The 12,735-nt window shown below is 46.6% G+C and overlaps 1 protein-coding gene across 1 annotated transcript in view; it reads left to right on the top strand.

Moving 5' to 3' along the window:
• apbb3 (amyloid beta (A4) precursor protein-binding, family B, member 3) overlaps window positions 1–8,315 on the top strand; it is a 177,111-nt gene extending 168,796 nt beyond the window's left edge. Inside the window, exons 11-12 of the mRNA XM_072512744.1 lie at window positions 5,533–5,712; window positions 7,969–8,315. Of these exons, the coding sequence (XP_072368845.1) occupies window positions 5,533–5,712; window positions 7,969–8,214 (426 nt within the window). The 3' untranslated portion in view covers window positions 8,215–8,315. The remainder of the gene's footprint in view (window positions 1–5,532; window positions 5,713–7,968) is intronic.
• The last annotated feature ends 4,420 nt before the right edge of the window (window positions 8,316–12,735 follow it).

Raw genomic sequence — 12,735 nt, 5'->3', positions numbered from 1 at the left:
GCGGCACAGTGGTCAGCACTGTTGCTTCACAGTGCCAGGGACCCGGGTTCGATTCCTGGCTTGGGTCACTGCCTGTGCGGAGTCTGCACGTTCTCCCCGTGTCTGCGTGGGTTTCCTCCGAGTGCTCCGGTTTCCTCCCACAAGTCCCGAAAGACATGCTTGTTCGGTGAATTGGACATTCTGAATTCTCCCTCTGTGTACCCGAACAGGTGCCGGAATGTGGCGACGAGGGGATTTTCACAGTAACTTCATTGCAGTGTTAATGGAAGCCTACTTGTGACAATAATAAAGATTATTAGTATTACCAGAACTGAGAGGCTATACCTAAAGGGAAATACTGTAAAAGTTGGAGATCTTTTGTCCAGAAAAGAGAAGACTGAGTGTAAACTGATGAAGATCTTTATAATTCTGAAAGGATTTGATCGGATAGAATGTGAAGGCTTCCCACCTCTAGAGATGGTTGAGGCAGACAAACAACGTGCGGCGGTCTGTTTTTCAGAGCTACACTTTTCTGGTTACCTGGTGCCAGTGGCTCCAGGTTGAGGGACATCATTCTGCATCAAGCGTGGCTGACCAGGAGTCTCTTCTCCACCTTAATAAACAATCTCTGAGCAAAAGATCCACTAGGAAACAGTGATCATAACATGATAGAATTTAGCATTCAGTTTAAGACTGAGCAACCTGGGGCAGAAACCATTGTGCTAAACTCAAATAAGGGTACTTACAAAGGAATGAGGGCAGATTTGGCTGGAGTGGACTAGGAAAGGAGTTTAGCAGAATAGACAGTTGATCAACATTGGCAGATATTGATCAAAATAGCTCATGACTCAAAGCAAAGATGTATGCCAGTGAGGAAGAAAGATTCTAGGAAGGAGATAAATCAACCACAGTTAACCAATAAGTTAAAGATAGTATGAAACTGAAAGAAAAGACATACAATGTGGCAAATATTAGTGGGAAACAAGACAATGGGTAAGTTTTAAAAATCAACAAAAGATGATCAAAAAAATAATAACGAGGGAGAAGATAAACTACGAGGGCAAAATAGCAAGTAATATAAAAATGGACAAAAAGTTTCTATCAATATATAAAAAGGAAGAGAGAGGCTAAAGTGAAGACAGGCCTCTTAGAGAGTGAGACTGTGGAAATAATAATGGGAATCCTGGAAATGGCAGAAGAGTGTGTCAGTCTTCACGATAGAAGACGCTAATAGCATTCCAAAAATACTAAATAATCAAGGGACCAAAGGGATGTAGGAAATAAATACACTAACTATCACTAGAGAAAAGCTACGAGGCAAGCAAATGGGGCTAAAGTCCGATAGTGGATTTCATCCACGGATAGTAAAGGAAATAGTTACAGAGATAGTGGATGAACTGGTAGTAATCGCTAAGAATCCTTAAATTATGGGAAAGTTCCAGAGGATTGGAAAACTGCCAATGTAACACAATTATTCAAAAGGGGAGAATGACACAAAACAGGTAATTATAAGAACATAAAAACTAGAAGCAGGAGTAGGCCATCTGGCCCCTCGAGCCTGCTCCGCCATTCAATGAGATCATGGCTGATCTTTTGTGGACTCAGCTCCACTTTCCGGCCCGAACACCATAATCCTTAATCCCTTTATTCTTCAAAAAACTATCTATCTTTATCTTAAAAACATTTAATGAAGGAGCCTCTACTGCTTCACTGGGCAAAGAATTCCATAGATTCACAACCCTTTGGGTCCTCCTAAACTCAGTCCTAAATCTACTTTCCCTTATTTTGAGGCTATGCCCCCTAGTTCTGCTTTCACCCGCCAGTGGAAACAACCTGCCCGCATCTATCCTATCTATTCCCTTCATAATCTTATATGTTTCTATAAGATCCCCCCTCATCCTTCTAAATTCCAACGAGTACAGTCCCAGTCTACTCAACCTCTCCTCGTAATCCAACCCCTTCAGCTCTGGGATTAACCTAGTGAATCTCCTCTGCACACCCTCCAGTGCCAGTACGTCCTTTCTCAAGTAAGGAGACCAAAACTGAACACAATACTCCAGGTGTGGCCTCACTAACACCTTATACAATTGCAGCATAACCTCCCTAATCTTAAACTCCATCCCTCTAGTAATGAAGGACAAAATTCCATTTGCCTTCTTAATCACCTGTTGCACCTGTAATCCAACTTTTTGCGACTCATGCACTAGCACACCCAGGTCTCTCTGCACAGCAGCATGTTTTAATATTTTATCATTTAAATAATAATCCCTTTTGCTGTTATTCCTACCAAAATGGATCTAACTTAACATCTGCCATTGGGAAAATATTAGAGTCCATTATAAAGGATGTAATAGCAGAGCAGAATGGCTTCATGAAGGGGAAATCATGTCTGACGAATTTCTTAGAATTCTTTTGGTGTGTTACCGAGCAGGATAGATGAAGGGGTACCAGTAGATGTAATATATTTGGATTTCTATAAAGCGTTCGATAAGGTGACACACAAAAGGACACTTAATAAAATAAAAGCCCATGGTATTGGGGGTTGTATATTAGATTGGCTAACCGACAGAAGACAGAGAGCAAGACAGAGTTGGGATAAGAGGGGCATTTTGAGGATGACAATCTGCTAACTAGTGGATGCCACAGGGATCAGTGCTCGGGCCACAATTATTTACAACATATATTAATGACTTGGACAAGGAAAGTAAATGCACTATTGCCAGGTTTGTGGGTGACAAAAAATAGGTGGGAAGGCAAGAACATAAGAACTAGGAGCAGGAGTAGGCCACCTGGCCCCTCGAGCCTGCTCCACCATTCAATAAGATCATGGCTGATCTTTTGTGGACTCAGCTCCACTTTCCGGCCCGAACACCATAACCCTTAATCCCTTTATTCTTCAAAAAACTATCTATCTTTATCTTAAAAACATTTAATGAAGGAGCCTCTACTGCTTCACTGGGCAAGGAATTCCATAGATTCACAACCCTTTGTGTGAAGAAGTTCCTCCTAAACTCAGTCCTAAATCTACTTCCCCTTATTTTGAGGCTATGCCCCCTAGTTCTGCTTTTACCCGCCAGTGGAAACAACCTGCCCGCATCTATCCTATCTATTCCCTTCATAATCTTATATGTTTCTATAAGATCCCCCCTCATCCTTCTAAATTCCAACGAGTACAGTCCCAGTCTACTCAACCTCTCCTCGTAATCCAACCCCTTCAGCTCTGGGATTAACCTAGTGAATCTCCTCTGCACACCCTCCAGTGCCAGTACGTCCTTTCTCAAGTAAGGAGACAAAAACTGAACACAATACTCCAGGTGTGGCCTCACTAACACCTTATACAATTGCAGCATAACCTCCCTAGTCTTAAACTCCATCCCTCTAGCAATGAAGGACAAAATTCCATTTGCCTTCTTAATCACCTGTTGCACCTGAAAACCAACTTTCTGCGACTCATGCACGAGCACACCCAGGTCTCTCTGCACAGCAGCATGTTTTAATATTTTATCATTTAAATAATAATCCCTTTTGCTGTTATTCCTACCAAAATGGATAACCTCACATTTGTCAACATTGTATTCCATCTGCCAGACCCTAGCCCATTCACTTAGCCTATCCAAATCCCTCTGCAGACTTCCAGTATCCTCTGCACTTTTTGCTTTACCACTTATCTTAGTGTCGTCTGCAAACTTGGACACATTGTTAAGGATGATTGTTAAGGCAAGTGTTAAGGATGACACAAAGAACCTACAGAGGGATATAGACAGGTTAGGTGAGTTGGGCAAAGACTTGGCAGATGGAATATAATGTAGGAAAATGTGAAGTGATGCACTTTAGTAGGAAGAATAAAGGAGCTGAATATTGTTTAAATGGAGAGAGACTGCAGAAAGCTGCAGCACGGAGGGATTGGGGGTCCTCGTGCATATATCACAAAAAGCGAGCATGCAAGTTCAGGAGGTAATAGGGATGGCAAATGGAATGTTGGACTTTATTTCAAAGGGAAGGGAGTATAAAAAATAGGGAAGTCCTGCTAAACTATACAAAGCACTAGTTAGACCTCACCTGGAATACTGTGAACAGTTTTGGTTCCCCATCTAAGCAAGGATACACTGGTATTGGAGGCCAGAGAAGGTTCACTCAGCTCAACACGGGTACGGAGGGATTTTCTTATGAGGAGGGGATTGAGTAGGTTGGGCCTGTCCTCATTGGAGTTTAGAAGAATGGGAGGCGACCTTATTGAGACATATCAGATTCTCAGGGGGTTTGACAGGGTCAATGATGAGAGGTTGTTTCCCCTTGTGGGAGAGTCTAGGACCAGAGGGCAGAATCTCAGAGTGAGGGGTCACCCATTTCAGACAGAGATGAGGAGGAATTTCTTCTCTCAGAGGGTGGTGAATCTGTGGAATTCTTTACCGCAGAGAGCTGTAGGGGCTGGGTCGTTAAGTGTGTTCAAGGCTGAGATAGACAGATTTTAAATCAGTGAGGGAATCGAGGGTTGTGGGGATAAGGCGGGAAAGTGGAATTGAGGATTGTCACATCAGATCAGTCACGATGTCATTGAATGGCGAAGCAGACTAGATGGGCCGAATGGCCTGCTATGTCTCCTGGTCTGCCGTTGGGGTGTATCGAAAGGATTTACAGGTTGACACTCAACCTGTTTCGCCGCGTTATGTACGCACCTTCCTTGACCATCACGCCCTGGGGTGGGACTCCAACCCTTCCAGCTCACTGGTGAAGATGCTGCCCACTGCACCACAAGGCCACTTTCGATGAGGTAGACATGGGGAAATTGTTTCCACTTGTAGGGGAGACCAGAACTGGGGTTATAAATAGTCACAAATAAATCGAATAGGAAATTCAGAGAAACGTCTTTACCCAGGGAGTGGTGGGAACATGGAAGTCACGAACAGAGGGTGCGGCCGAGTTGAACAACATGCATTTAAGAGGAGGTTACATAAATAAATGCAGGAGAAAGGACAAGGAACAAGTGGTGATAGCGTGAGATGAACAAGGGTGGGAAGAAGCTTGTGTGCAGCATGAACAGATCAATGGGCTGAATGGCCTCTTGTGGTGCTGTAAATACGCTGTGAGACGCCCCTGTCATAATATACACCAGTATATCATAGTGCAGACACACACACTGATGGACACACAGTGGGACCAATCAACACACACAACACCGCAGCCAATCACCAGTGAGAGCACACGCATTATAGACAAGGGAAATCAGAGTTCCCGCTCATTCGAGTAGCAGCCAGCAAGGAACACAGAGCTCACAGCCTGCAACACAGACATTCACCATGTGCTGAGTGCATCACCTGGTTAGGACTAGGCAAAGGTCTTTAGTTAAAGCTGGTGTCGTATTTACCCACAGTTCAAGTATGTTTAAATAGTTAACCTTTTAATAAAATAGAGTTGCACCACTTCAAGTGTTGCTGACCTGTTTGTGATCCAGAACACCCAACACATCAGCCCCTGCTCCAGGAGACGTCTGGGCCAATCAGTCTGGTGGGAACATATAACCTTTGAACAATCTGTATTTTGTGTTCTCTCCAGGAGGGCGGGGTGCCGTGGTGGGAGTGCCGTGTGCGCTACTTGACGTTTCTGGGGATCGGGAAGGACCCGTGCACTTTCGGCCTCATTGTGGACACGGGACTCCAACGCTTTGAGTGCCACGTTTTCTGGTGCGAGCCTGATGCAGGCTGCATCTCCGAGGCCATTCAGGCCGCTTGCATGGTGAGTCTTGTTGGAGCATCATCGGGTGCCGCAAAAAGGGGGGCCACATGGCTCATCGCACATATACTGGCTCTGTCTCTTATTCCAATTCCCCATTGCGCTTGCCCCGTTGCTTTGCAATTTAGAGTCATGGAGTAATTGAATCTCGGCGTATTTCGGAAAAACGTTCAGCCAATCTTGCTTGCCCTTAGAAAGAACTATCCAATGACCTCCATTCCTTCTCTTTCGCCATTGTAAAATTCATAAAATCCAGAGTAACTGAACCAAAGCCAACACAATGTATAGCATATATACCCCTAGTGATCGTATAGAGTGAGGTCTGGTGAAAAGGTTACAGGTGTTGGGCATTTCTTTCCATTTTATTTATCCATGGGATACGGGTATTGCTGGTCAGGCCACAATTTGTTGTCCGTCCCTAGTTGCCTTGAGAAGTGGGGGTGAGCCCCATCTTTGAACCGCTGCTGTTCATGTGGTGTAGGTACACCCACCGTGCTGTTAGGGAGGGAGTTCCAGGACTTTGACCCAGCGACAGTGAAGGAACGGCCCATATATTTCCAATATGGTAGGTGAGTGACTTGAAGGGGAACCTCCAGGTGGGGTATCTGCTGCCCTTGACCTTCTAGATGGTAGTGGCCGTGGGTTTGGAAGGTGCTGTTGGAGGAGCCTTGTTGAGTTGACGCAGTGCATCTTGTAGATGGTACTCACGGCTGCCACTGTGCGTCACTGGTGGGGGGAGCGAATGTTTAAGGTCATAGATGGGGTTCCGATTGAATGGACTTTTTTGTCTCGGGTGTTGAGCTTCTTGAATACTGGAGTGTCACTCAGGCTGTTTAGCACAGGGCTAAATAGCTGGCTTTGAAAGCAGACCAAACAGGCCGGCAGCACGGTTCAATTCCCGTACCAGCCTCCCCGAACAGGCGCCGGAATGTGGCGACTAGGGGCTTTTCACAGTAACTTCTTTGAAGCCTACTTGTGACAATAAGTGATTTTCATTTCATCCAGGGATTTATGCGGAGGGATTGGAGATGCTGAGAAGGTTAAGAGGAAATTTAATAGGGGTGTTCAAAATTGTGAGAGAATTTGATAGATAGACAGAGAAAAATGGTTTACACTGATTTGTCGATAATCAGAGAACACAAATTTAAGATAATTGTCAAACGATACAGAAGATGGATGTGGAGAATCTTTTTCCCACAACGAGTTGTAATCTGGAATGCACTACCCGGGTGGAATCAGATTCAATCATTGTAGGAGCGTTTCCAAGGCCTGAGTATTGAGCCAGCCTTTACGTGGGGTTCCTCCCTCATTGTTAGGCCTTAGCTTAATAAAAGAGCAGACACACAAGCTGGTTAAGATGGCTTTATTAACCCAAGCTTGATTCTGTGTACACGAGAGAGGGACCTGGATAATGCCGAGATCGATCTGTTGAACACTGACAAAAACACATCAATTATACGATTTCCAAAAATCAATAGCCCACCCCAGTAGGACTCGATCGAATCCCTGAAGGTGTCACGTTCAAACTAGCCAATAAAATTGTGACAAACACATGATTTACTCCCATCCTATCACCTGTTGTTTACCAAGGTTCTGTGTCCATTTTAAGTTGTTTTTCCAATCCTAATATCGCCTTCCGATCCTGTTCACCCATTGTCCAGCTAGCGACTCCATGGATCGTTTCATGGTTATCACTGATTATCATGATTATCACTGCTATCTCCTAAAATATAGGTTTAATGGTTAATAATGATTTTTGGGTATACTTTCTATAATTAATCTCAATCCTTAATAAACTAACTTATGTAGAAGTACTCTAGTGGCATCCTAGCTATTCAGTTTTAAGAGGTCGCTGGATATTCCCGTCGATCATAATTTTCACAAGAAGGTTGGATAAATGCTTGAAAATGGAAGAATTTGCAGGGCAATGGGTAGGGAGCTGGAGTGGAACTAACTGGATAGCTCATTCAAAGAGCCAGCACAGACACGATTGGCCAAATGGCCTCCATTTATACTGTGTTCTCTTCCTGAAATTGTTATTGAACACAGGGGGTAGTGTCAGGTCTGACCGGATTCTATGGTGAAACACTGAGAGGAGAGTAAATAATCATCCCACAATCATCTCACAAGGAATTACGTTGCGCCCATCTCTCGGGGCTTTCCGTCCCTCTTTAAGCGATGCCCTATCGAGGTAACCGAACTCTGCCGTCGCTCCTCGTGTGCTGTTGGTTAACCTCGTGATATCCTTCTGTCCAACAGCTGCAATACCAGAAGTGCTTGGTGGCCGCAACTCCCTCATCGAGACCAAAGGGAGCCATCCGCTCGCCGTCGCCCCCCGCAGGTCTGAAGAAGCACCTTTCGCACCCGGTGATTGATGGCGCGGGGCCTGCGCCCAGACCCCTCCACTCCGCCCCCAAGTGCACCGGCGGTTCCAATCTGAAACGCAGCATGCTGGCACTGCTGGGCACTTTCAAACATAAACAGGCGGTGTTACAAATACCCTAGTGTTGCGGAGAAAGGTGCTGGGTGCGGGGCAGGGGAGGAGGGAGCGTAAGGGAGAGGGAACTATATTGGGAGCAGATGGGAAAGGGTGTGAGTGGTGGGGGGAACGATTGGGTCAGGTGGCAGAGAGGAAGGGGGACGGGCCACATGGGTACATGGTGGGTGGGATGATTGAATGCGGGGGGGGGGGGGGGCCAGGTGTGGAGAGGTGGGTTAGTTGGGGGAAGGGGTGATAGGTACAAGTGAGAGTGGGTATGAGGGGAGACAGCTGTTAGGTAGGGAGGGGGGGGGGGTGCGCATGATGGGAGGAAGCCATGTTGGGTAGGAGGGGAAGAGGGTAGGGCGGTGGGGGGCTGTGTTCGGCAAAGGGGGCAGGGGCGCGTGGGGGAGGTGAGGGTGTGAAGAGGACGAGGGGAGGGAGGGAACACACATGAGGGAAGTATAGAGTTTCAATGTGTAGTGCATATGAGAGGTTTGACAATAATAGAAATAGCTGTGAGTCGCATCCATTTTAATTTTGTACAAGTGTTGTCGAATGAAGGGAAAATTCCCGGTTATAAAGTTGGGGGTTTGTAAGGACGGTGTGCAATACTGAATTCCCGGTTGGAAAGTTGGGGGTTTGTAAGGACGGTGTGGGAAAATGCCAAGACTGGACACCTGGCGAAGGAAAGGCACCTGAGTGAATATTTAACATTGTCTCTTCCCTAGTTCCTGCTGCTGATATACTGGTAGAATTCCCAGCATGGTAGCACAGTGGTTAGCACTGTGGCTTCACAGCTCCAGGGCCCAGGTTCGATTCCCCGCTGGGTCACTGTCTGTGCGGAGTCTGCACGTTCTCCCCGTGTCTGTGTTGGGTTTCCTCCGGGTGCTCCGGTTTCCTCCCACAGTTCAAAGACGTGCGGGTTAGGCGGATTGGCCGTGCTAAATTGCCCTTAGTGACCAAAAAAAGGTTAGGAGGGGTTATTGGGTTACGGGGATAGGGCGAAAATGAGGGCTTAAGTGGGTCGGTGCAGACTCGATGGGCCGAATGGCCTCCTTCTGCACTGTTTGTTCTATGTGAAAACAGGATCGACAGATTCCCTGAGGAAATTAACACCCTCGCCCCCCTGGGGGAGACCATTGAGGCCCTTGAGCCTGTTCCGTCTTTCAGTTAGATCATGGCCGATCTGGGTCCTAACCCCCTCTGCCCAGGCTGATTCCATTTCCCTCGATGCTCTAACCCCCCCCCCCCAAAAAAACGATTGGTCTCAGTTTTGAAAACTCCATTTGACCCCCAGCAACCGTTGACGAGGGAGTTTCAGACTTCCCCCATCCTGTGTGCGAGGAAGTGCTTCCAGTCGTCACCCCCACACGGCCTCGCTCCGGTTGTATATTGTTCCCCTTACTCTGGACTCCCCCACAAGAGTGTTAGGGATTGGGTAAAATTAAGATTAAAAAGACAAAATAAAACAGGGAGTTGATGAGAGGCAGAAGAAACGATGAGATGTGAATTCACCTATCAGTGGAAAACAAGCAACGCGCACATGTGACTGGAGTAAACACGAGCTACAGAGGTGGACATGGAACAAAGCTGACACGTACCTGCCAAAAGCCGACTCCACAGGGTGAATAACATTAAAGGGAAAGAATAATATAACTGCAGAATCCTAACTAGAGAAAGAGAGAGAGACAGAGAGAGAGAGGCAGATAATATCAGAACATCAAGTTGCAGATATAGTCTCCTGAAAAACAACAACCAATTTTCCACCTTCGCTGAATCTGGACACTATTTCCCTACCGTGGCCACCTTAACCTCCTTGTGGTAATTATTTGCTGGATTCAACTCATAAAGTGCTTAAAGTTGGATGCTGTTTGGGAAAAGGGGTTTCTGAGAGTTCAGATAAATGTAGGTAGTTGGGGTCCAGGGATATTTTCATGTAAAATGGTGTGCGTTTAGTCATCAGCCTACTTAAGTGTCGTATTGAATTATAGTCCTTCTTGTCGTGTGCGTTTTTGCCTTACTTTTAAGTTAATAAATATTCTTTATTAATTCTTCACACAACAACAGGACTGTTCCTCACTGGGTTGTATACCGTTCCTGACATTATACCAGAAAAAACACACACACTATCAATGGGTGCTCCACGTTACCCTTCTGGGTTTTAGGATACCCTCACATTTAACATCAGCATGGTTCATAACAAGAGGAAATTCTTCCTATCTCCCTCACCCTAGACATCTTAGGCACCTCGATTAGATCACTCCTTAATCTTTAATGCTCAGGGAAACAGAGGAGGAGAGATGGTGTGGTGGTAAGGTCACTGGACTCGTAATCGAGAAGAACAGGCAAGTGTCTTGGGGTCATTGGTTCAAATCCCATCATAACACCTGGTGGAATGTAAATTCAATTAATAAAATAAAGGTTGGTGACCAGGAAACACCATCAATTGCCTAAAAAACCCATCTGGTTCACTAAGGGCGGCTGGTTAGTACTGTGGTTAGCACTGTTGCTTCACAGCGCCAGGGACCCGGGTTCGATTCCCGGCTTGGGTCAGTGTCTGTGCGGAGTCTGCACATCCTCCCCGTGTCTGTGTGGGTTTCCTCCGGGCGCTCCGGTTTCCTCCCACAATTCCGGAAAGACGTGCTTGTTAGGTGAATGGCACATTCCGAATTCTCCCTCTGTGTACCCGAACAGTCCTGGTAATCTCATGCTAATCTCGGTTTCTTTCCAGTGAATCCTCCTCCAAAGCTATTGTGGTAGCACTTGTCCCAATATAACCTTGGAGGGGGAGGATTCCGTCCCCCTCCCCCCCCCCCCTTTCCTTCCTCCCCACCACTGCCACCAATTAATACCATAAGACCATAAGACACAGGAGCGGAAGTAAGGCCATTCGGCCCATCGAGTCCACTCCACCATTCAATCATGGCTGATTTCAACTCCATTTACCCGCGCTCTCTCCATAGCCCTTAATTCCTCGAGAAATCAAGAATTTATCAACTTCTGTCTTAAAGACACTCAACGTCCCGGCCTCCACCGCCCTCTGTGGCAATGAATTCCACAGACCCACCACTCTCTGGCTGAAGAAATTTCTCCTCATCTCTGTTCTAAAGTGACTCCCTTTTATTCTAAGGCTGTGCCCCCGGGTCCTAGTCTCCCCTGCTAATGGAAACAACTTCCCTACGTCCACCCTATCTAAGCCATTCATTATCTTGTAAGTTTCTATTAGATCTCCCCTCAACCTCCTGAACTCCAATGAATATAATCCCAGGATCCTCAGACGTTCATCGCGTGAGATTCTTAAACATCGAAGACAATCAGTGCCCTCGACTGTCAGTGCAACTAATATCTGAATCCAGGTTATTAAACCCTTGTGGAATCAACACCCATTTAGTCTAGCAAAGGGGTGTGACCCTTTCCTAAGGCATCAAAAGGACTCACGGCAGCTCCCTGTTGGCGGTGAATTGCATTGGGAGCCATGAGTGACGTAACGGGCAAGGTCCCGGGGAATGTGCGAGATTGGGGCCCTGCTCTCCTCCTTCCTGGGTGAATTCTAACGGGTTGCTTGGACGAAGCTCGTATTCACACAGGTGGAGAAGATTAATGGATGATCTAAACTAAGCTGGCTGTTTAGGACATTTAGCACATCCCTGTTCCTATTTCTCATGTTCTAACTTCCCAGGTAGTCTTCCTTGGTGTGGGAAAGGCTCGGCACTGGCCTCCCCCCATGGGAATTTAAAGGGGCTGGGATAACCGGGAGCCACTTCAAATTTCCTCCTCGTCGCCAGAAATTTTGGGCTCTTTGCCTTGTATTCATTCAGATTGCAGCCAATGGAAACTATTCTTGAAGGAGATGCTTTCACAATCTGAGCGCAGGGATTGGTGGAGAGAGATGTTGTGAACAACCCATTGTTTATTAAATAAATGAAAATGTGAAAATGAGCGTGGCGGCAATTTGTAATAATTTGAGCCTGCAGGCATCAGTGGAACTCTCCCGACAGCACTCAGCTTCGATACTCCAATAGTCTTTCGCAAATCCTCTTTGCGTTTTGCTCCGGCTCCTATTTCATTAACTCCTGCTAAAATATCTGAAGTGTGATCTCTGGCAGGAAGAGTAAGATAAAACCTTCCTCACCCCCAATCAATAACTGCGGCGGCAGCAGCAGATGGTTCTCACACAAGGTGAACCGATCGGAAACGAGGGGATATAGGAGAGAAACTGAAGCAAGTTCAGGGGAGGAATGTGGTGAAGCAGTTGGCTGAATTCTCTCAACCTTGGTGACCAAGTCCACCAGCTCCTTTGTGAGGATGAAGCGGACTGGGGAGATGTGGGGCTGGATTCTCAGATTTGAAGACGAAGTGCTGATGCCGGAGTGGGAACCGTGATGTTTTACGCCCGCATAAAACGGCGCGAAAGCTGTACCGATCCTCCATCTGGTGGGGGGGGCTAGCAGGCATGCCGCGTAAAGCCCCCGGCATTCCCTGCGGATACGGCCGGAGAATTGGCGGCACCTTGGCCGCACATGTGCACAGCGGTGGCCTGCAGT

This window comes from Scyliorhinus torazame, chromosome 7 (assembly GCF_047496885.1).
Source record: "Scyliorhinus torazame isolate Kashiwa2021f chromosome 7, sScyTor2.1, whole genome shotgun sequence".
In the NCBI taxonomy this organism is placed as follows: Eukaryota; Metazoa; Chordata; class Chondrichthyes; order Carcharhiniformes; family Scyliorhinidae; genus Scyliorhinus; species Scyliorhinus torazame.
This window is presented reverse-complemented; position numbering and strand designations above follow the sequence as displayed.